The 24797-nt window shown below is 42.8% G+C and overlaps 1 protein-coding gene across 2 annotated transcripts in view; it reads left to right on the forward strand.

Moving 5' to 3' along the window:
• Window positions 1–24797, forward strand: part of RAB11FIP4 (RAB11 family interacting protein 4) — a 130405-nt gene that overhangs the window by 34925 nt on the left and 70683 nt on the right. For both annotated transcript variants that reach the window (XM_055726498.1, XM_055726504.1), the window contains exons 2-3: window positions 8708–8795; window positions 18516–18604. In XM_055726498.1, coding sequence (XP_055582473.1) covers window positions 8708–8795; window positions 18516–18604 — 177 coding nt within the window. The remainder of the gene's footprint in view (window positions 1–8707; window positions 8796–18515; window positions 18605–24797) is intronic.

Genomic DNA, 24797 nt, shown 5'->3' on the forward strand with positions numbered 1-24797 from the left:
TTTGTAATTCACTGATAGATTTCACACACTCAGCAAAATGACGCATCATGGATGGTTTCTCCGTCTGGGTAACTGGTGAATGTGTTTCTCCCATTGGACCAAGGCCCCATGTACCCAGTTCATATTTGGAAGAAGAAGCAATTCCATGTGTAGATGCTAAAGCCGTGAAAGCTGGTGAATGGATTACCTTGAATTCGATCAGATATTTTGCATTGGAGACATTAGTAGGTTATGGATTTGACAGATTTAGGATTTTGCTCAAAGTCAAGATGAAGACTGTTCAACAAATTTGCTTATGTCATTTAGGATACAGTCCCAAAATCTGCCTCCTAGCTGGTAAATTGGGAATCCTCAGTTACAGCAGAAACTGAAACAATTGTTTCTGTTTACAGAAAACCTACAGACAAGCCAACTTTCAGGCTTGAAGCCTGCTGATGAAGTACCAAGGGGCAATGATTGATGCTTGAAATCAAAATTCAAAGCAAAATCAAAGGCATTGTTTCCAGCAATGATGTATGTACCTGCATGTTTTGGGATCAGACAGCAGCTGATGGAAATTCATAATGCTGTTTGCAGTGGTATGAATTATTTACAATACACAGTCTGCCAGAACTGAATGGCAAGGGCAGGCTGTTTGTTGGACTCGAGTTTCCTAAATATTGGTCTTCCATGCCTTGCATACGTGACTAGGAATTTAGTCCTTCATGTGCTTTAGGGTGAGGTTCAGGGAGAGCATCAGGTCATCTAGTGTCATTCTTGAAATGGTGACAGCACAGTTTTTAACCCACTTATTCTAGGCTAGGTAAATCTGTCAGGTCTCATTGTCTTCTCAAAACGCCTCAGATGAGGGAGTCTGCTCCCTATTGATAGTTCAAGACCAGTCCCATTTTATAGTTCTTATGGGTAAACAACCATGCTGATAAAAAATTGTGCTTTGTTTTTAATTTGAGTTTGTTCAGTTTTAATTTGCAGGTAATGGTTCTTTATGTCTTTCCTCTGCTAGACTAGGGAGTCCTTCAGAACCTGAAAATTCCTGCTTGCAGAAGTCTTTATACCTAGTAACAAATCACCACTTTGTCTTCCTTTTGCCAAATTAAACAGGGAAAACTCTCTTTAAATTTGGTTGCATAAGGTGTTCCCACAGCACTTGAATGTTATGTCAGTTCTCTGCAACTTGTCTGGGTTTTCAGCATGTCTTATGGAAGTGGGTACCACAACTGTGTTAGTATTGGTTTCTCCAATGCAGTGTTAAATAATTTCTCTCATCTTGTTCTGCTTCCCAGAATTGCCAGAATATCACAGAGAAGCTTAATTCCTCTCCTCTGTATCTATAAATCCCAGCTCATTAAAAGACAGTCCTCATCTCAGTAGATGCGTTACTCCTTTTCCTTCTCTCTTTATTCTTTTCTGTTTTGTGACCTTGCCTGGCAGTGCTTAAAACATACTCTGTGTGTATGGGCTTCACTTATGAAGGTATCCAGGGGAGTGTGAGACTGTCTGCATTGTTGTTATTTATCAGCCTGTCATCTGAAAATTTCATCATCGTGGTTTTATATTTACTTCCAGTCTGTGGATGCAAACACCAAATAGTTTCAGAGGAGGACCAATCCTACTAAATCCCAGTACAGACACGGATATCCTGCACTAATGGGGCTCTTGAGCACCCATTAGCCTGTGCATCTCTGATACGGCAGGTTTGTTTTTAGTAGTAGCCCTTTAGAGGGAACTAATGAATAGCTAGATTCATCATTTAGGATGTATATGTAAGCAAGGGAACAGCAAAGTCTGTATCTAGGGTTGCCTGTAAGGACTCAAGGTGAAAGATTGCTGGTGTCTAGATGGCTGTGGCCAGCTGCAGAGTGAAGTAGTGGAAGACCAGGACCTGCAGAGCAAGGGGAAAGCAGGCTGGGAGGGAGGAGGGTGGCAAATTTTGAGTGGCGAGTAATTACTGACCCACAGCAGCAAAAGTCCCCTTGCTTTGTTACTCAAGGCTCTAGACTGGGATCAGGGACAAAACAGCAGCCAGGTGCAACAGCCAGGGTGACTTACTGAGGAGGACCCTGACTGAAGAGCTCTAACATCCTGCACCACAGGGAACCCAGGGGCTGGCTAAAGAGCTGTGGGTGGGTCTCAGCACAAGTGGTGGCCACATTGCCTGGCACAGCTCAGCTGGCAGAAGTCCTGCCTTTGCATTTCATACCATGAAGGTGTAAGCTGACACCCCTTCCGCAGATGTGGAAAAGGCCAGTCTGTTAAAATCAGGGTGAGTGCAGTTCTGCTGCTCTCTCTATAAATCATGTGTGAATTCTCTAATTCTACCCTGCAGCATTTGCATATTTAATCTCCTTTTGCTGCTTTTTGAGGTTTCTCATAAATGCTTCTGCTTCAGGAGATCATGCCCAAATGTCGCTGCTGCAGCACAGCCTGACCTTTCCTGCAAGTGCTTGTCTTGCCATTCTCACAGCTCCCAGGTGTTCCCTGCTTGCTCTTCAGGGTGAGACGTGCTCACAGACTCCTGCAGTATGAAGGTGAACTGCTGAGATGAGTTGTTTATTTCAAATGGCATCTTCTGGCTGTGACTTGGATCCTGCTGTAAGATTTCAGTGGATGGAGCCAGTGTGGGGTCCCTTAGAACTCAATTACATCTAAATCTAACAAATTTTCTTTGTGTTAACAAAATCTCTTCTGTGCTGGTCAGTTTTTGAAGAAAATTAAGTGAGGTCAGCAGGGGTCTGAGTTTCTTCTTGCCTGGAAATGGAAGCAGGATTCATTTCCAGCCAGAAAATCTTTGCTGAAAAAGAAACAGACCCCTAGCTGTTTTGGCAGCATCAGTACGAGAGCTGGCAAGGGGTCCTGAGAGGGTTCCTTGGCTGGGTGGTACCTCTGTATTGAACTCACTTGCAAGGGAAGATCAGTTTCAATAAATCTCTTCCGAAGTATGTCAGTGACCTCTCCTCTTCCGTCCTCTTCCTCCACTCCATCTGATACAAAAATCCTTTCCCTTCTTGTCGTAACAGTCAATCAGATACCTGGTCACGTAGAGCATGTGGTCATACTCCAAGGTACTGCGAGACCTGGGACAGCAGGCATGCTCAGTGCTGCTGGGAAGGGAATTAACTTGAGCCAAGGGTAACAAACATTCCCCTTGCCTCTAGTTCGAGCAGTAGATTGCAGTGACTGTGCTCCCCTGTACACCTTGGTATGTGCCTGTGACTGGATCCTTGCTCTGTTTCAGGCGGTGTCTGAGTTAGTGACAGGTTCCTCTTTTGCATCCTTGGTGGGATGGCGGGTGCTTTCAGTTTGGATGTGAATTTTGGCCCAGGTGGTATGGCTACAGAGGACTCTTTACAAGGCACTCTGGATTTCCTTTCTTTCCCCCATAGCTGGTGCTCTGGTGTGCATGTAGGAGATAGGAGGGAATTTTTCTCGCCTTCGCTGGAGCACAGCTGGGAAATGGAAAGTTCTCTTCTGCAGTAAATTCAAAGCTGCCCCCAAGATAGTTAGGCGTGCCTCTAGCTAACATAGCGAGAAACTTTGGGCAGAAGAAACTGAGGAAATGCATTTCCTAGTTGATGCATTAGGTGGTTTTGGCAAAACTGAAATCTTTTCTTCATAACCCAGATGGCACCAAAATCAAAAAGATTATAATATTTCCGCAAGCTCATTGCCTTTGCCTGCTTCCCTTGGGTTTTTTTTATGAGTTAAAACAAAATGACTAGATGAAGTTCAGAGAAAAATGCCCTTCTTCCCTTGGAATTTTTAGGACACTTTGAATTCAGTACAAACACTAGGTCTTCGGAAAACTTCAGACTTCAGGGTTGTGTGGCAGGACACCGTCTGAAATGCCGGTTGAAGGAAATGAGCAAAGGAGAGCACAGCTGACTGTATCTGCAGGCACAAAAATACCTCAGTGCATGCTGGATTTAAAACCCTTGCAGGTAAATTTTTGAGCGACCCTAGGACTGACTGTGGGTTTCTGCCTTGGCTTCGCTGCTGCCAGGATTTCACCTCTCCTCCTGTGTCTGGACTCAGCCATGTTATCACTTCTGGCAACCAGCTGGTTCTGCAGCAGCCTAGGTGTCTAAGTGTTAAGCCTTTCGACTCAGTTCCTCTCTCTCTCCTTTCCTGGGTAGGGTTTAGTATGACAGATTTCCTACTGAGCCTGTCTGCTGTGTTCAGTCTCTATACAGAGCTGGGTTGTAAATCATTTACTCGTAGCCTTGGAGCTGAGAAACCAGCCCTTCCTGGTTCCTGACCTAAGCCAGGCTGCTTACCTACAGCGTGTGCCACAAAGCCTCAGCCGTTCACCTCCGTGTTGCATCTAGAATATCTATTTCAAACCAGAGGCTCTCTGGTGGAAGAATATTCTGCTTCACTTTAATAATGTCTGCTGCTTTGTACTACTAATTCCTCCTCATTAATATGCATCTTTGCCTTGGTGAGTTTTGATTTCAAAATGGTTTCTTCACACTGAACTTGTCCCTTTATTTTCATTGTAGAGACTCTTTAAAAATGCTCCTGTCCTACTCTTATGTGTCTGAAAGCAGCAGGGGGCAAACACGTCTCTGCAGCAGTCAGTGTAGCTGGGGAACCCAACAGAGAGGAGGCAAATGTGCTGTGTAATAACAGGCTGAAGTGACCTGTTATTACAATGGGGAAATATGTCTGCATTGAAAGGATAATTCATTCATTCATCCAAGCAATTTAAACAATAGGGACAGAGAGTTTGGTTTTCTCTGATTGTTTCCCAAAGCAAAAATGATTTATGTCTTCTCTCTGAGAATATTGGATATCTGCTGAAGGGTTCATTAGAGAGATCCTTGCAGCTGCCAAAAGAACTGGCTGGATTATTGAGCCTGCAGCTAATATTTTCTGTCCTTGTCCTCATCCTACAATGAAGAACTAGTTTGCAATCCAGACCTTGTTTGTGCTGTCCCACATGGTGGGGGACTGCTTTGTGTAGCAATGCAGAGAAAAGTGGCTGTCCCTAGCCCAAAACACTGTCTCTAGCTCATTGTGATGGCTTATGATGTTAAGCTCTGGAGCACTTGGTATTCCTTATGCTGCCTGCAGGTATCACAACAATCACATGCTCATTTCAGCACTGAATTTTGCCATCAGTTGGTTTTGCAGTGCCGTGTCCCTTGCAACGGGATCAGCAGAGGAGGCAGAGCGCAGCAGTGCCTGGCGATGCCGGGGGCTCCAGAATCTGGCTGTGCCCAGGACTGGTGTAGCCCGTGTATTCCACATGTACAAAAACGGGCTGCATTGCCTATTCCATTAACTGGGCTGAAAGGCTGCTGCATCCTTTTTTGCTAGCCATAGCTGTAAGCCCAGGGGGTTGTTGACTGCAAAAAAAAAAAGGCTTCGATGTCATGCAGCCTGGTAGTTAGGCTGACAAGCCTTTAGTGTTTCCTGAGGCAATAAATAAGCATTACGACTACTGATTAATTGCTGGAAGCCAACCCTTTCTGAGAAGGAGGAGGGTAGGACATTATTTCTCTACAAAGTAAAGCAGAAAGATGGTTGACACGGTATAGACAGCAGAGAAGATTTAGGGGTAGCTGTGATGGAATAGTCTATTTGGCCACAGCTTGAAATTGAGCTTAATTCTAAGTAATGCCTTCAGTCTGGAATTAACTAGGAAGAGCTTCTTGCCTTATCTCAGAAAGCTACTGGTAGAACTGCATGCTCAAGTGCACTACAGGCTCAAAAGTCTGTGCAAATATGCAGGGATTTATGTACAATACACGTATGTATGATAATGCACAAACTCTATGCAAGTATCCATCTAAATGTAACCCAGTTGATAGAAATCCTTGTAGCCCCTGACCTCTGCTGAGAGCTGTGCTGATTAGTGCTGGCTGAAGATGTGAGCACTGGTGGCATTAGTTCCATCAGGCTGTTCTGTAAATTCTTCATCATCTCTTGCACAGAATTCAGTTATTTGCATTATAAAACCTAATTGAAAACCTGCAAAATTAGATTTCAGGGAAACTGAAGCACTTTGCTCAGGTGATAATTTAATTTACTTTTAAGGCATTGCTTAGACCTAGATGTGAACGTATTCTCTGTTCTTCCATAGTACACACACCCAGGCATATCACATCTTACTTAATTTTATTTTTAAAATGTGATTTTTTTTATGGCTGAACAACTGGTTGACTAAAATAATTGGATCAACTTTGAGAAATAAACTGAATGTGCCAGATTCACTGGGAACACCCAGTGACACTGCTGTGTTGTAGCACAATATTAAATAGTGTAGAGGCTTCCCAGCTGGCTGCATCAATCTGTACATTAAAACCTAAAACACTATTTGTTGCCTCTTAGCAAGAGACCTACAGGAAACAGGATTCTCTAAAGCAACCGTGCAAGTATCTGAATAGTATTTACTTATGATGATGGGAGCTTGCCCTTTGTCAAAGAGAGTTACAGGCTGATACTGTAACCTAGAAGACTGGTGTCTGGTTAGATTTTATTGCTGTATCTGTGAGGGGACATTGGCCACACCAGGGTCTCCATCAAAGCCTCTGGAGCCAGGCTGAGTTACACCAGCTGACGCATCTGCCACATACTGTAAGCTACTACAGTGGTCAGGAAGATTTTCAGCAGTAAAATCTTGCTGCTCCCAGCATCAACGGCCTGTTTGATTATACTGCTTTGAATGCACCCAAAAATAGTTCGAAGAAAGGAATTTCTGCCACTGCTTCATCTTTTTATAGCATCTATATTGTTTGTGAAGGTGAGCAGGGGTAACACTGACCCAGCTTTCCTGTGTCAAGCATGCCTCTACTTAATTGATTTCAGTAAGGATTTTGAGTTAGTGCTGTATGCACTAAACACACACTACAGTTTCTGGTGAAGTGGCTGTTTTGGACACAGATACAGGTCTTCTCCTGCTACAAATTAGTGGGTCTACAGTAATCGCTTGTGATACTAGATGTAGGAATCCGATCATGAGTTGCATGATAGCTGGCAGCTGGGTTCTGCTGCCTGGCTGGCAGGACTGGAGTTGTTGAAGCCTTCTGAAATAAGAAAGTTTTAAGAAGATCTCTAACTTGTCACGGGCTCTGAACTCATCATACTGTTCCTTATTTTCCCTGCCTACATGAGCTAGTTTTTTTTTTCTCAGAAAAGGAGAGGGGAGAGGATTTGATGTAAGGATCAAATTGTTTCTTTCTCAGTCAACACAGGATTTATATGTGGGTAAAATTTGTATCATTTTCTCATTCAGACTTGCTTGTTCTAAATGAGGCCTTTGGCTGATCATGGCATTTATTGGCACAGGGGTAATTTATAAGCACTGAGGGAATCTGAAGAAAGAAGTGTCATGCGCACACATTAGTGCATTATCTGCAGGGCTTTAAGAAACTGCTAGGGTTTTGCTAGCGTGTTTAAAAAAAAAAAAAAACACACCAGAAAACTGAGAAACTGGGTCATCTGGATTCATTTGCTGCATATCTTTCCAGCTGGGCTTTTGTTGCTGCTCAGACTGACATATCTGAGCTCACACTGTAGTCGCCAGGATTGTGCAGCATCCTACGTGCCTGCTGTCCTTGCCTCCTACACTCACCTTGTTCATACTCCAGGGTGTCTGGAGGGCCCAGATCAAGGTCAGAGTTGTGCTGTAGCTGACTGTGAGCTTGCTTACGAGCAGCAAGTGGCTGCCTCTGCTTCAGTGAGGGTACCAGCTGGGTACAACAGGCAAAAGCACAGGGATGTGAGTGGACTTATACAATGTCATCCAACATATTTATCACCAAGGAGAACAGCTATCTGGGGTGTCAGAGCACTGTGCCCACCTCCCTGGACTGTTCTGCCTCTCTGCTTATTCTTCTTCAGCTGTTTTGTTTCTCTTTATTCTAGACAGCACAACACACAACAGCCTCTCCAGTCTAGACTGCTTTTCTCCCTCTTCCCCAAAACCCTCCTGAAAAATATGCCAGACCTTCTTTGGGGCAAATGCCAGTTTGGTGAGTGTGTTTAAATTCAATGTAATCTCATTTTATGATGAGTAGTGATCAGAAAAGCTAAACTGTGAAGCTGAGATTATAAGCAGTAAGTACATTGCTTGTTTGCATACTGTACAGAAAAGAACTGTTCTGTGTCTTATCACAAGAATCTTTCTGTGCTGTTAATATACTTCCATTTTCCTGTACAAAACTTACATTCTCTGCTGCGGCAAGGAAGTTTTGTGTGATTCCAAGTGCCCAATGAATTTTCTCTCTTAGAGTCTGTATTCTTCAGGGAATGAGGCTACTGTGGGTTGCATACATCTTTGTCTGATCTTTCTCCTTCCCTGATAACTTTTGATAAGAGGCATGGAGACCAGAAAGGTTTTAAGTTCTTATGAGCTGCATATACAGCAAGAGCTCCAAGGGAGGGAGATTCTGTTAGCACCCTGCTCTAAGATGAAAGGCTAGGTCACAGTTTCATCCCTTATTAATAAGAGCTTAAGCTCTTGAGATCTACATAGGAGGGTATTAGCATGTCCCAGCTGCAGAAGTTTTGGTAAGAGCATGTGCCTTAGTACCAAATAATCTAACTATAAGATCTAATTTCTCCTTGCAGATCGATCTATTGGCTGATTCAAGTGAATGTTACAGGTATTCTTCCACTTGGGGTCTTCTGTAGAAGATATAAACCAACTGAGCAACAGATGATGCACCAAGCTCAACACGTATTTTATGATCTTTTCTTCTAGGTGGAAAAACTGGCAAAGTGCTTGGACCCAAATGATTTGGGAAGAATCAATTTTAAGGACTTCTGTCATGGTGTTTTTGCTATCAAAGGTATGTGCATATTTCTTAAAAATAATCCACTTCAGTTCCACTAATGTTTCTCTGGTTGCAGAAAATGTAATCAGCAAAGACATCGTCTCTTTTGACTGGTTATTTGTAGTGACAGTAGGATAACCCTGGGAACAGAACAAGTGTATTTTTCCTTTTTGTGCGTCTTGTTTATCAGTGGTGAGCAGTGCTGGTGTTCCTGCATCTGCAGATGCGTGTGTATTGGTTTACTGTTAGTTTTTCAGAACAGAGGTGATGTGTTTTAAAGACAAAAGTAGCAGAAGAGTAGCTTTGTGGTTAGCAGGCAGTACCCAAGTCTGGTACTTTCAGGTTCTCATCTGGTTTTGCTGTTGATTTACCCAAGGAAGTTAGGGAGCCCTTGGGCTTTAGTTTCTCTACTAGGAAATTTCAGCCTATTATACTCTTGAGATGTCTGCAAGGTATAGTTAATTCATGTTTTCAAAGTACTTGGGGAATGTATTGGAATGAAAAGTGTTAATTACAGGTTGGCCATGCAAGCTCTGAAGGTAGAAACCAGGTGGATCAAACAATCTCCTTTGCAAGGAAACACAGTCCTTGACAGAAAACATAGACATTATTATGCTTTATAGCTTAGCCAAAGGGCAGTGAAGCAAACAGTGAAAAGGGACTTTAGCTGTTTTGCTGCTGATTAGTTTTCTAGCTTCTCATAGCAAAATAATCCAGCCTGTCCTTTTCCAGACACGTAGTATGTCCTTAGTAAAGTGCCAGAGTACTGTCACAGCCCAGAGGCTTCACTTCAGAGATAGGATGAATGTCAAAGTGATCATAGTGTGATTCCAGGAGAAGTCTCTGGAGAGTCTGCTACAATGAGATTATTACGAAGCCATAATGATGCAAGAACATAACACCACAGCAATTTTCATTAAAGCTTATGGCAGCCGAGGACAGTGTATAATTATGTAAAATAAAACAGTGAGAAGCTGTTCTTAGTCCATGTTCATGGAGACACCTTCCGAGGTGGCACTGATGTGTTTAAAAAGAAGGCAATAGAAAGCCCAGAAGGAAAGTTAATACATTAGTGTGTGGACACTTAAGTCTGTACTAGAGGTTTTCCTTGTCCAGGAAATGCTGTAGCAAACTGGATTCTGGGTTAAGTAAGACACAAGCTCTGTAAGTCACCTGGTAGTAATTCACAGTCTAAAGATGTGCACAAATGCATCAGGAAAGGGTAGATGTGACCCAGAAGAACATCTCTAATAACTGTGCTCTCTACATTGTTCGTAGTGGGCAGTACCCTCAGTGAAGGAGTGGGCAGCTGCATTTCCTTTACTGTGATGTGCAGCATGTGCTTATTGACACATTGGGGGGTGATGATGCCTTGGGAGCTTTCATCCTTGCTCACCTTGTGGGAACTGTTTGATGTATTCATATCCTAAGGTCTAGTCCTGCAAAGATGTGACCAAATCAAACTTTTTTGAAATACCTTGTACTCCAAGTTTATGAATAGCTTAAAGCCCTTATGTGGAGTATATTATAGGTAGGGTCCAAATCATATGCTTGATGGTTATTTGTATGTATATGTGAACAGTTACAGAGAAAACATCCAATTCTGCAGCATCACCTAGAGCTCTCAGCACATCATTAGCATTGTCAACACTTACATAGTGTCAGTGCCAAGCGTGTATAATCGCAGGAGCAGTTGTATCTGTTTCTGATAAGACGTTATTATGCATGCTTTCACAGCATTTCTTTAGAAAAGCTGATTCTGTTGCTCATCTCACAGCATGGAAGCTTTATTGGTCTTTAGCTACCAGCCATATTTTTCTTAAAAATTAAATTGGGTCACATGAAAGTTCAGAACAGGTATGTCTACCTTTCACAATGGAAAGTCTCCACCATGTTGTTACCTCTCACTTCAGTGCAGTCACATTCCAGGGGTAGCAGCAGGCTTGTTATCAAATGAAAGTAATTTGTCTTGGCAGCAACAGATTATAAATATGATACTTTGACATCTCAGCCTATTGCAATTACTTGGGGCAATCAGATTAATAGAGCAAAATGAGATCCTACTATAAATCCAGTGGGTTTTTTTCAGTAATGGCATATGAAGCTGAGTTATTCTTAGCACTGGAAGCCAAATATTTAAATTCAAGCTTTACTATCCTAATGCCTTGCCTTATTTATTTATGAGACTTCAGATTAATTTGTCTCATAGATGCTTGCCTTTATAGTATGCTGAAGAAATTTTTTGCCGCACAGAGATGATGTAGTGCCAAGGTGGTGGGGTTTTTTGTAGTTTAGTGCCTTGAATTTGTTTAAACCATGAGGTTTGAAGCATCTAGAACAAAAGATTCAAATCTCAGTGGTAAAGAACTGACCTCTGATGACATTGATTTGAACATTTCAGATCCAGGTATGGATCTTAGCAAACCCCTAAATTTTAGAACCTGAAAAAATCCCAAACATTAGTGTTCAGTGTCTGCTCTGTAACTGGTTGGTTGCAGCTCTTGCTGCAAGGAGAAACTCTAAACCCTGGATCTAAAATCTCTGGCTTGGCCTCTGTCCTCCATAAACCAGGGCATTGTTCACTCTTGCATGGTACAAATGAAGTGTTGTGTTCCTTTGTAAGTGGACATCAAGCCTTGCCTCCTCCTTAGTGCTTCTGAGCTGGATAAACCTCATGACACATGAGTCATGTACCTGCACACCAGCTGCTGGGACTATCGGGTGGAAAAGACAATTAATCTTCTTCAACTGCTGAGTAGCAGGAACTGTGGGGAAGGATGTGCTGAGGAGTCTTATTAACAGCTGGCACCTTTGGAAGTGATAAAGGGGACTTTTTCAAGCAGCGGTATCTATGCTAGAGGGGAAAAGTGTGCTGGAGGAACTCTCCCACTGTGTCTCTGGGGTGGAATACTAGACAGGCAGGGTGCTTTCTGTTTATGGAAAGCTCTGCTGCTTTTTGCTGGTCCTTTGTGGATTAAAAGACTTTGCCTCAGCATCTGTGCTGAGCCCCTGCTGCTTTCCCCAAGCAATTAGGCTCTGCCAGAACCAGGGACAGGCTTGCCATCAAACTTAAAGCTTTGCAGCAATTTAATTGGAATGCCAGAATATGAAGGTTTTAGTCCTGCTGAAGCTGCCCTCTCTATCTACTCACTGCATGGCTTTGGCTTTATTTCTAATAACTGTGTCTGGAGAGCAATTGCCATGAAATAACACCTGTACCCTCTTACCTAGCAGCTGTGTCAAAAACCAGTGTAGCCTAAGTGGCACTGCTTAGAGACTTTGAGAGCAGCCAGAACATCACTCAAAGGCTGAATTCCCATTGATTTCAGCAGGGTCAGCGTGGGATCCATTACTGTTTGCTCAGTAGAGCCAATAACTGGTTTTGCTGTGCTGAATTTATTGTACTAATCCAATAAATATTTTCTGCCAGTTGTAATACTTAAAGGTTTGAGTGGAACTGTTACTTCTAATGTGCTGTGCAGGCTGGTAGGTTCCACAGCCAGACATGTTTGCAGGACCAGGCTCCTGGTATGTTTAGCAGGCTCTAATTAAGTCTGACCTGTTCCTTCTATTTTAAGATTTCTGTTGTCTTTCCGATAGCCTCTCTGGTTTGATATTCCACTAAAAAAACCCAAATCCTGACAAATAAAGGATGAGCTCCCCCTAGTGACCTTGGTGTTGCAGCCCACAGAGATGAGAGGGTACAGCAGATACAAATTAATACAGAATTAAAAGATAAAGGCAAATGTATTCTGACTTTATAGAATATTTTAACCTTGAAAACACCACTGACCACTGTGTACTGATTGGAGGGTAATGGCTTTCATAATGGGGAGACGGAGCCATGTTAGCACAGAGCATTTCTGCAACAGTGAATCTTTGTGCTCTAGAAGAATTACTGGTTTTTCAGATGAAATCACACAGCCTGTTTTTCTCCTGGAGCAAGAGGGTCTTTTCCTCATCTTGTAGAAGCTTAAGGACATTTAAGTTATGCTCTGTTACAATATTTGAAAATGGAAAGTTACAGGAGCTCTTTCATATTTATTAATGGTTTGGAAGAAGCATGGCTGTGAATTTATACGCTTCCCCACCTGTAGCAATGGCAAACTTTGAATCTTCAAAATAATGACACAGACCATTGTGTGCCTTCAAAAATCCATCTCTGTGCTTTCCTGGATCTTTTGGCATCTAATAACTGTAGTTGGCTGGAAAGCTTCTAGAAGCAGTCTTCATGTGAGCAGATAAAAGTTAAAAAAGTAGATATGTTTCTCCATGAATTCCTAGCAATTTTGATGAAAATTCCAAGAATACAGATTTTCCCAGACCTTTAAAGAAATGTTGAAAAAGGGAAGTTGGCTGTTCTTGTAGCTCAGATTGTGACAAGTTATCTGGACACCAATATTTGCAATATATACCAATACCTAAGACCAGGGTAGCTGCACTAGCACAGGAATTTCAGTAAAGCACTGCAGAAAAGCTCAAGAGTCTTGATATATCCATTTAGGCTCGTACCTATAGATCTCAGACTTCACAGTACACCATAACTGGAGATGAGTGGATGAATCTATCCATTCTTGCAAGAATAACTTACTGATAGGAGTGGTACTTGGGATGGTTCCAAGGACAAGGACTGTCATGTAAATGTGAAGAGCTGAGCTCTCCTGTTGTAAATTACACTCTAGCTGTTTAATGAACTGAAGTTGGTTACACTTAAAAGTACTTCAGAGTTTTGTAAGACTCGACTAGATTTTACTAAATACAGCCTGAAACCATAAATGAGTCTAATACACCATTAATGATCCAAGGGTAGATAAAAGTAAAAAGCTATTACTCTTAGGAAAAGTGCCAGGAACCAACTACATTCAATTAGGTACCTAGGTTTGATTTCCTATAGTATTAAAATTGCTTAATTGCCTGTGAAAATTGCCTGACGCAGTAGGGGTTAAATCTCCTCCTTGGAGCATTTGCAGGAAATAGCTTTGATACAGTTGTGTTTGTATGTGGCCAGAATGTCTGTCTGCAAATTCAGGGTTTGTTAGGGTGTGACAACCAATTTTTTAAAAATGTAACTGAAGGTAAATTTGTAAAATGATCTCATAAGTCATGTCTGGCATCATGAGTGAATTGAAACAAGTTAAAGGTTCATGTCTTCTCCTTCAGTAACTTTTTCGTAAAACACTTTCATTGTCTTTGCTGAGGACTAAAGGTGATCCTGTCCTGCCTCTGGACAGCCAGCACCGTTTCGAGAGTTTACGAGTCTTAGGCAGGTATTTTCAAGAAAGGAAGTATTTTAGCTGGCTCTTTTCACAAAGAGAAGGGATACGTGACCCACTGATTTTGGTGCCACTTAGAATTCTTCTTCTGCAGCAGACTTCTGACCAGGGACAGGTCACTTGTCATTTTACTTTACTTTGTCCTGCAAAATGCAAATAATTCCAAGTTCATATGCTACTTCCTAACCCAGTTCTGGCCGAATGAACTGTGTTTACTTATGCATTTTTAATATTAGGATAAATAGGTTTTAACTCGGATAATTTTGACAGACCAGACTAGAGAGTGATTTAGCGTTTTATCAGGTAAGTACTCATACACATCGATGTGTCAGTCTTCTGAGTGGCACAAACTAACTGCCTCGGTGCTGGCTCATCAGATGTCTTCAGCCGGAGAAGAGAATTCAGCAGCTTCTGGCCACTCTCATTTCATAATCTCATAGTTAAGTTCTTTCTCCAGATATAAGGTTGTTCCTGATCTGTGTTACCCTGCACAGTGATTTATATAATGTACAGCCTTTTAGCAGAGCGTTCCTCCAAAAAGGAAGATTTTTTTTTCTTTTTCTTTTTCTTTTTCTTTTTTTTTTTTAATTTTGCAGAACTGCAGCAGTAAATAGACAAGGACTTGAAACAATTCCTGGGTTAGCTCTTAGCTTCTATCTGCTGCCTCACAATGATTGCAGTGCAGCTAAGTCTCCTTGGCAAGTGCTGCCCAAAAATCTAGATGAGGAAATTTTTCCAACCCTAGCAAGGGAAGAGGGAACATTGAGCACATTAATATCTTATGATAAAAGTAGACATCCAAATGAAATAACTCTAATCAGCCATGTAAGTAGCTTTTGGTTTTACCATTTCCTGGAAAATGAAGTTATAGCAATAATGGGACATCTTAGTGCAGAAGGTCCTTAAAGTAGCCAGGAAGTATTCCTTTGCTTATTTGCAATGGGTTATTTATGGACAGATTCTAGCCTTGGGTGCATACTGCTGCACAGCGTGAAATATCCATCATGGCAGTTCTGCAAGCCTAGGCAAGAATGTTTCTTCTCAAGAGGCGTACTGGTAGCAGAGAATACCCTGTGTGCCTGACTAGACTGCTCCCTGTACAAATTGTTGTTTGGTACCTTCATATTTCCATACTAAGATTTGCCAGAGTAAACTTTGATTTTTCGTTATTTTCTGTCTGAACTGTGACATGCTAATTTAGCTCACTGGCATTTCCCAGGCTGCAAGCCAACATATATTCTGGTAATAAACAGACATATGCACAGTATTTGAGACCTTCCAGTGTCCTTCTTTATATTATTCCCCTCATGTACTCATGGAGTACTTGGAAAATCCAAATTATCATTTAGATAAGGGGAGCGAAAGGTGAGATATATTAGCCCTGTTGCAGAAAAGCACCAAGAAAGCTGCTGCATTTTCCAGCAGTGTGCCAAACCCCACCTTCCTGGTGATAAGGGACGGCCCAAAGAAAAGACCAGCATCACAGTCCCCCAGAGGTATGAGATTCTGATTTGTGTCTTCACAGGGAAAAAAAGCGATAGAGAATTTACTCTTTAAACAGTTCTTAACAGAACTAAAACCAGTGGCACAATCCTAAGATTCTTGAAGCCAGTGGCTGTCTTTCCATTGATGTGATGGATGTTGGAACAGGTTCAGATGTCCACAAGGTAGCAATGATGTGTTTTAGTAATCTTAGAGGAAAATGGCTTCTCAGCATTTCCTTCTCTCCTTCCCTTTTTATGGAGTATAATAACATGCAGATCTTCCCTGCAGGATGAAGACTTCCAGGCTGTCACGCCAGTTTGCATGCTAGACAAACCTCTGGTTGCTGCACATTCAAACATCTTCCCACCAAAAAGTCACTTCTGCAGGAGGAGATAGTCTCAGATGAAACTACATCCCGAGTCTGTCAGTGCCAATGGAAACTTGGTCTATGACTTCAATAAACACAAAATTTGGCTTCATTTGCCATTTTAAGCTGTGCAGCTAGGTAAACAAATTGGATTAAATGCCTGGTGATGTTCTGGAAATGGGTCAGATGCTTGATAAGCTTCTGTGGTTCTGGATCAGAACATAAAAGCCTGTGCCAGGTTGTTTTCATGAAGATCTAAGGGCTGCCCCGAGTAGGTTAGGTACAAAGGAGACAATGCTTTTCTCCCCAGTGTTTTTACTGAATAAATGATAGGCTTGAATTTAAATGTCCAGGGGCTGTCATGAAGGGGTATGCCTTAATGAATAAGGAAAATTAAAGAATGTAAACAGGAATAATCTTAGGTAAGAATTGAACAGCAAAGAGGGGACACAAGACCTTGCAGCCAAATGCTAGATTTCAGACCCTGGAGATGTAGGAACCATTTGTGACTCCAACTCTAACAGATCAGTCTTGCTGGCATTTCAAAAGAAGGCAAGGCAGAAAGGTTTCTGACTGCCCTTGTTTTGGGCAGTTAAATTCTTCTTTGAAGACCCACAGCCTTTGTGACTTTTCCCCACCAAAGAAAAAAGTTGGGGAAGGTGATAATTTCTCACCAAATAGGCTTACATGAAGATTGACTGTTAGAGGTCTTTAGCTAGAAGCACTGTTGTTAGTAACACTGAATTAGGAAAACAAGGCTTGAAATTATGGCTGAAGATATCATTGTTGGGAATTTTTAGAACTGTGTAAACAGGTCTCCTTCATTACACTAATCTGCATCCATTGCTGTATAGCACTTGGCATTTATTTTCTTTTTTGCTGGAAATAACTCATTTTATTGAGTAGGTACTCCTTATCGTGCAAAGCCTTTTAGCAAAGTAAGCAGTTCATACATGTAAAGACTGTCACAGTGGGTGCTGGCATAATGCAGTTTGAGTAATAAGCTTTGGTTATTAACGTCAAAAGGTACAAACAGTAGATTGAATTCTGCTCTGTAAGAGGACTAGAGAATGACCTCAGTCTAGCACAGGCTCTGACACAATGATAAAACCAAGAGAAAGAAAAGGATTGTGGCTGGGTGGGAAATGCGAGAGTCACAGGCAGGGCAAGTTATGTAGAAAGATGCCTTCTCTCGGCAAACAAGTTTAACACCTTGCCTCTATCAGCCAGTAAATTATTTTTTTGAATTGTTATTCCCAGGTGAACTCCGCTTTAGGAAGTGACCCTAACACACCATTCTTGCCCACTGACTTCTCCAGCAGAGCAAACAATGCACAGAAGTATGCAATTAATAGCTTAATTTATTCTCTGCTCTGTGCCACTTGAGAATCTCGCTTTGCTGTAGAAGCTGGAAAAGGGAAAAAAAGTCCTGCTGCCTGTTGTCCATGTGACACTCCTGAGATCGTAATAGTTGCTTCATTCACCATGTACTGCCTCTGACATACGCATGTGTGTGAGAGACAGGGACAGCATATTGATTCACCATATTAGGCTTTCTTTTAAGTACTCCTTTCCTTTGTAAGGGGCTCCCTTCCATAACCACAAGGTAACTTCACCCCTACAGATGTTATTAATTTATTTTAAAAACAAGAGATAAGATCAGCTAACAGTATAAACCTGTGCATTCACACTGTTTCTCCTGGTTTACCTGCCTTGTATCAGTGGTGTAATGTCACAGCCAAATGTATTGCACTAGTTATGGGAAGGAAGAAAGAAATAGAGCTGGATAGTTGCAGCTTCCAAGTAGGATAGTGTACAACACATGCTGAGAAGGTTTCACACAGTTTAGGCCCAAGGCTGTAAGCTGGTTGTTCTAAAATAACCTGGCCTGATACTAGTGCCTTCTGCAGCTCAAGATGCCAAGTGCGGTAATTGGTAATTAATGGGGAATGAGGCATTTGGTGATTTCAGTGTTTCTATATTTGTCTCAGGTTTTCAGATGAGAGGACTGAGGGAAACACAGACATTGATTTTTCCAGCTGTTAATGTGCTTGTTAACAAAAGCAAACACAGAAGCTGAAAATCTCCAGTTGTGGTGCATAGATGTTTGCTTGCCAAACACTGTATGCTCTGGGACCCAGCTCTTTTTGAAGGGGAATTTGTGACATTTAGGTATGGCCCCTTTGTAGCTTAGACCAGAGAAAATCAGAAGCAGCTCCACCGACACTAATGTGCAATAGCAACTGGCTTATGCCAAGCCTGCAAATCCAGTGTTTGACTTCAGAGTTTTGGGTTGGTCAGGGGTGGGTTTCTATCCCACAGGATAGTTTGCCAAGCGGTATTCAGCTTTCATTGCAATGTAGCATATCCACGCCGAGAGTCAGCATTAGTGTGATTGCACCTATGTACATGCCACATGATGAATATGTGCTGTGCAGAACTCTGAAGGCAGGACTTCGTTACAGTTATTTAAACATATTCCAGAGCTAGCTTTCAAGGGTTTGTGCATACAGATTAGCTACAAACCTGTGTTGCTTCTTCCATTGTCCATGCAATCTGTGGGGATACAAACTCTTAGCCTGACCATTTGCTCTTGTTTCTCTTTGCCAGGCTGTGAAGAGTTACTAAAAGATGTCCTGTCTCCTGAAAACTCTGGGCCTCGACACTACGAGCCACAGTACGTTGATTACTATTACCAGGTAAGAGAAGCGCTAATCTTGTCTTGTGTTAGCGGGCTGAGGAAGCCCCTGGAGGGATGTGTAGTTGGGTCATTGCAAATGCTGTTTTTTTACTTGGCCTATTGACCCTTCCTATAATCATGACTGCTAGCAAGCCTTCCATGCTCGTTTAAGCTGCATTTAACACAAGGTGGCCTGTTGTCTAGTGCGAGAGTATTTAGGACTTGGATAGCGTTCCTCTTGCAAGCCTCAGTATTCGCGTGGCTGTGAAGGGAGATACCACATACAAGCTCACTGGCACCACACAAGCAGAGAACACTGGTTTGTATCTAATTAAATCGGTCAAACTTTGTAGGTGAACAAGTCCTCAAGAGACCTTCTGCAGAAAATAAACAGGGACACGACAGCTGTTGGGAAGCAGAAGCAATGCACCTTTGGTAACCTTGATAGTATTTTGGCTGGTGGGTATTGCATATTTTCAAACCATTAAAGGTCTTCATTTGTATCCTCTGATTTGGTAGTGTCCGCTCAGTCTAACAAGCAGGGCAATGTTAAGTTTTCCTTTAAACATCTTTGTCTCTCCTTCGTTTTGCTTTGGTTTTAATCATCTCCACCCATGTAAATTCTTAAGATTAAAGTTAGCATTGTATGTTCAGATATGGATTGCATGTCAATGCTGTTATGAGACTGCAAGTGACCCTGAAATCAATAGAGAAGGCGTTCTACCTTCCCATGTGAAGTGTGAGAACAATACTTGTGCATTGAGGAAAGACATGATAAGCATGCTGGTGTTACACTTCATGGTGTTACTATACAAAATGGTTTCCACTGTTCATACAGAAAGTACAGAGACATTCCTTCACCTCAGTGCAGACGATGTCTGTCACAAGACAGAAGGAGCACTCCATGACTGCAAACAGGAGGACAGAATTTGGTCATAAACTTTCTTCGTAAGGAAGAGTTGTCTGAGCTTATTGGCTCTTTTTGCTTGATGAAAATGACAGGCTGGTTTTAGTACCTGGGCTGTGGCAGGCTGACACCACCATCACTCTGCTTGTTTCTAAAACTTTATTTTTATTGTAACTGTTGACATAGATACCACCATGCTGTTGCTTGGTTACCTTAATAGAGATCATAAACTAAACTCCGTTCTGCAGTAGATGATGGAGGCTATAAAATGGAAAGCAGGCTCTCTGCAAACACTAAATGTTCCCCATTGCTATGCAGACATTGGGGGCTGGTTCTGACACTCTTTGAAGGCAGGCAGCATGGTTGTTGGGTCTTCATTCCTCAAGGATTTCACATCTGCTGTCACTCAGAGATGTGCTGTGGAGAGTGCTTGAAGACAAACTGTGAGATGGCCGCAGACTGCACCTCTCCTGCCACCTGTCCTCCAGGAGAGCCTGACGGTGGGAGTTGCAGTTGCTAATCCTGATAGCAGCAGATGAGTTTCCTGTCTGAGTTCTAGATTTGTGCCTCTGGGAAAGGAAGGGGGAAGAGGGTGACCCTTCCTCTTCAGAGAGTCGATCTGGCAGTGCTGTGGTGGAAGCCTTGCTGATAACGCCTAGGTAGGACTTGAGGACACCACCAGCCACCCTGTATGGTCCCTACAGTGGGCAGCACCATTGCAGCCGAGTCCATTAGCTGTGTTTGCCCACTTTAATTGGGCCAAGGCAGTACTTCTGTAGCCTCTGAGCAGAACCAGGTTCTTCCCCACCTGCCTACGGGGCAGATGAGCTATTGTGGTGGGGAGAGGACGGGAAACAGTGCACATTGTCGTACACCCCATGCTCATCCCACAGCTCCTCTGCACAGCAGCCCTCCGCGGGGATCGTTCCATCTACAACCTCCAGGTCTTTCAGGTGCAGTTTAGCAACTCTTCGCTAGATGTCAGTTAGAGACTGGGGAAAGGCTGTGAGCAGCCTGCACTGGCAAAGATCCTCTGCTGTGGCAGAAGGTTGGAGTTTTCAATCTGATGAAACAGAGACCTGAGGCCCGGGTGGATTCAGGGTTATCACTGTTGATGAAATTGTTCCCCATTCCCAAGGAAGCACATACTGAAAACGTACAGGCTATCCTTGCATCTCCCAGACCTTACTGAGTGTGAATTCCTGGTGATGTAGTGAAGTTTATGGGCAGCTCCCAACGGCACAAATGGTAGTTGCCTGTCTAATCTGATTTTCATCCCAGTATACCTTTTGCATGTCTGTTTAATTCTCAGGTGTAATCAAATTCTCAGGCAGCAGCAGGATACGTCTGTTGTGATGGCACTAATAGATATTTTAAAAGGGAATGCATCTTTTTTATTCCACCCAGAGGGTCATACTTGCACAAAGGCAGGTACTGAGCTGGTTCATTATTATGCTGTCTTTGTATTCACAGTGTGATTTCAGAGGAAGAGGAGATTTATCCTTGTGCCATGTTATATCTCCTGTTTTCACTCTTGCTTCCCCTCCCAAGTGCCCACTCCTGTATTGTAGCTTTCTGGAGCCCAAAGGCAGAAACCTGAAGAGGTAAAGGTAGTGCTAAGCAGTGGGATGAAGTGGCAGGAGCTGTGGTAAGGTGCTGACCTGATCCAGCTGTTTATGTATGTTGAGTCAAATGGGGACGAAGAAACTGCCAACCCTCCAGCCTTTAATTGCTATCAACTGGATGCAATTAATTTAAATTGATACATAAAATCCCTTGATACCAGGAGCTTGGGGCATTTTGTTTGACATTTTCTAAATGATCTGCTTTTAATTTTTATTTTCCTTCAGTGTAAACAAGAACAAAAGGCAACAAGCTTTTAACTCTAAAAAGAGAAAACACTGTTCAAAAAGAGAAAAAAATCCTGTTGTATATGCAATTTGAAATGCAAAGACCATTCCATGGAAGCTTTCTAATGGTCTATAGGGAGAGGCTGTGTCAGTGATACTTCATGTGAATGGAGAGCTCTTCCTTTGAGCTCAAGTCTGTTAAGGTGTGATACACAGAAAGCAAAAAGCAGCACTTGCTTGCTACAGGACTCTCAGATCAGTGGGAAATCTCCCACTGACTTCCATCAGCATTGATTCAGGTTGCAAACAGTACGTTTTCTTTTTAGACAGACCAGAGGAAGCTGGTCCAAACTTAGGAGGATGGGATTGCAGTTAGGATTTAGCAGTTGTAGAGCTCCTCAACTCCGGGACCTATGTATAAACCTGCCCCTTCTGTCTATGAATTCGGAGTCAGTTGATTTGGTTAAGGTCTGTAATTGTGCTCCATTTGAGGCACTGCTTCAGTCAAGTGCTGTTTATTAGTATAATTCCTGTCTCTTACAGCCTTTAGAGAGATAATAGAAATGTTTGAATTTGCCAGAAGCCAATTTATTGATCTTGAATTCCTTTCACAGTGTTTGCTGCTATGGCCTCAAGTCTTGTTTTGGCTCCAGTTTGAAGGGAGACAAAAGTCTCCCTAGGCCAGCATGCAGGATTTGCTTTGTGGCAAGCATCTGGTAGCACTTCAGAGCTCTTGGATAGCCTTTTGGAGATGGTAACCAACCAAAAGTCCACAGCTGAAGGATGTGTGTGAAAACCCAGACCCAGATTCAGCCAGCTCAAACAAAGCAAAGTGCCTGTGTCTAGTATTTCCAAATGGCTGGCTCTGGGCCTTCCTGGGCATCTAGCCAGCTAGGAGTGCTAGCCACAGGACTCAGAGGTAATTAGGCTGGCGGCGTCTTCAGCTTCCTGGCCAAGATGTGAATTGCAGGCCCTGAAAAGAGATGACCTGGGTCTAGGTGCTCTTCTGTCTGAGCATCTAAGTTTAGGGAAAAGGGTGTTGGCGACAGGAGCTGGCTTTTTCAGCTCTTCACCTGGTGTATTTTGGCTGTTCAGATTTGAAGGGAGCCTGAATCTAGATCACCCAAGTAGATGACAGAAGAGGCTGAATGACAAATCTTAGAGCCTCTCACCACTAGGTAGCAGGGTACCTATTTGAGTAACTGCTTGTGAGGGAGCAGACTATGTATTTTTACATGTAATTACCTTTTCATCTGAAATCAATGTCCAAATGCCATACGTGCAAACGCAGTGGAAGAGCATGTTGCAAGATATAATAATAACAGGGTCCTTGTTTTAAACAAGGCTGTTCCTTTCTTCTTAATTATTGCTGTATTGAGTTGCCAATTTCCTTTTTTTTTTTGCTGCTCTCACCTGTTAATAAGAGAGTGAATCTGCCTCTTAACAAGGTACAGGATGATTGCTGGATGTCAAAGATGGAGCTGCCTTTTCAGTCCTGTGTGTGTTTGCCTGCCTGCCAAGTGATTAAGTACACTGTATGAACAGCAGAAAAATTGTTGAAACATGACAAATAAATTGTGTTTGCCTCTGGGATGGAGCTGGGTCTACTAGCTGATCAGCTGCTGTGAACATATTTTCAGTAGCAATTAGGTGTCCCCCACTGGCTTCTGAAAAAAGTTTTTCCCCACTAGCTGCTTGAGAGTATCTGCTAACACCTGTGTCAGAACAGAGGGGGTCTTCCTGCACTGGAAAAAGACTCTGATCCAAATGGGGTTTTCATTAGGCTGTGGAAGAATGTAGCAGTCAAGACACAGCTGGACTGAGGAAAGGTGAAGGGCCATTTGCCTTTGTCAGCCTGGGATTGCAGTTATCATCTCTGATTGTGCTGTCTCTTGCTATTTATTGAAAAGCAAGCCCAGGAAAGCATTGACTATTTTATTGAATTCAAACCTGCAGTTCTCTTCTTCTTCTTGTTCCCATCTTAAATAAAGCTTTCCTTTTTTTAATTCTCTACTAAGGACAACCCTTTCACCAGGCATGCTAGCAGCTGCAGCAATGCTAATTTGCTAGTGAAAAAATTCCTCTGGATTGCGGAGCAAGTAAAGACATCAAATCCTACCTGACCCCAAGAAACATCTGCCCTGTCACTTCTAGTTGCCCAGAAGCCTGTTCTGCCTAGTTTGGGGGGTGTCCACCAGGAAGACAGTGACAGTCAAGGGATTGTACTAACCTGCCACCACAAGTTAATGCAGATCTTCACTAAAGATAGCACCACACATTCCTCAGAGCTTGACTGTTGATGTATTTTTATCATTGGTGCAGACCTAGCAGTGCTGAGCCTCCAAAAAAATGTCTTCCCACGTAGTTTGCTCTGGGTCTGTGCACCCTTGCTGTACTGAGCTCACTCTTCCTTCTGGAAGCTGTAGCAAAGTCATGTGAAGGATGTCAGATCTAGTGGGGAAACTTTGCAGAGTCCATAACCAGAATTTTTTTTTTTGTTTTCATCTCATATATGCTGTGTTTTGAAGCAATGACTCCACCTAGACCATCAAGTTGCCAGTGTTCTGGGGCAAAATGATTGACTTTACTTGTCAGGAGGGTTTTCTTGAGACTGTTTTTCCTAACATTAAACCTAGGTGTTGCCTAACAATGCAAAATGCATCGTTCCTACTGCCTTCTGCAGTAGCATTAGCAGAGACGCTCCTGTCTTAGCAGAGGCAAAGCAGCTAAGAAGTTACTAAGTTGGAAATCCTTTCCAACTGATAGCAAAGGGGAAATAACAGCCTGTGAGGTAAGCAGAAGCAGTATTAAACACAGCAAATGAAGCTCTTTTTTTTTTCTGTTTCTTATCAGCCTGCAGTTTTCTCCACCACCCATACTCAACCATTCTTGGCTCCCATGGTGTTTTCAGCCCTGCAGATGCTGGATGTCTGCTTTGTATGTGAAGACTTCCCTCCCTGTGCTTGAGACTCTTGGGGTGTTTATGTTACACGGTGATCAGCACAGCGCATGTTTGCAACTCGCTTCCCTTACCAAGCTGCTGGTGGGCTTTTCTGTCCTGCTGTCGCTGTAGGACCCACACTGTGGTTATGAGCAGCTCATCCTAATGTTTTTCAACAAGAAGCTGGAAGAGAGGCTGCATCTTAATTCCTGCAGTAGCCAAAACCTGGGCCATACATGTTCCTCAGTACTTCAGCTGGGGAACGTCCTGGCTCAGGCCTCTCTTTTGGGTGTGCTAAGGGAAACAGAAGGTTCCCTGGTTTTATATTTGGTGCTCCTAAATCTGCCAGATTGTCCTTCCCCTCAGCTTCTGCTGCATCCCCTGTGAAATAAGTATGCTCAACATCTTCAGGGATAGCTGTTTGGGAGGCCCAGCCCAAGGATTGATCCCAGCCCCTGCTGAAATCAGTAGAAAGACTTCTTGGACCCTAGCAGGAGCTAGGTCAACACCTTGG

The sequence above is a fragment of the Falco cherrug genome, chromosome 1, assembly GCF_023634085.1.
Source record: "Falco cherrug isolate bFalChe1 chromosome 1, bFalChe1.pri, whole genome shotgun sequence".
In the NCBI taxonomy this organism is placed as follows: Eukaryota; Metazoa; Chordata; class Aves; order Falconiformes; family Falconidae; genus Falco; species Falco cherrug.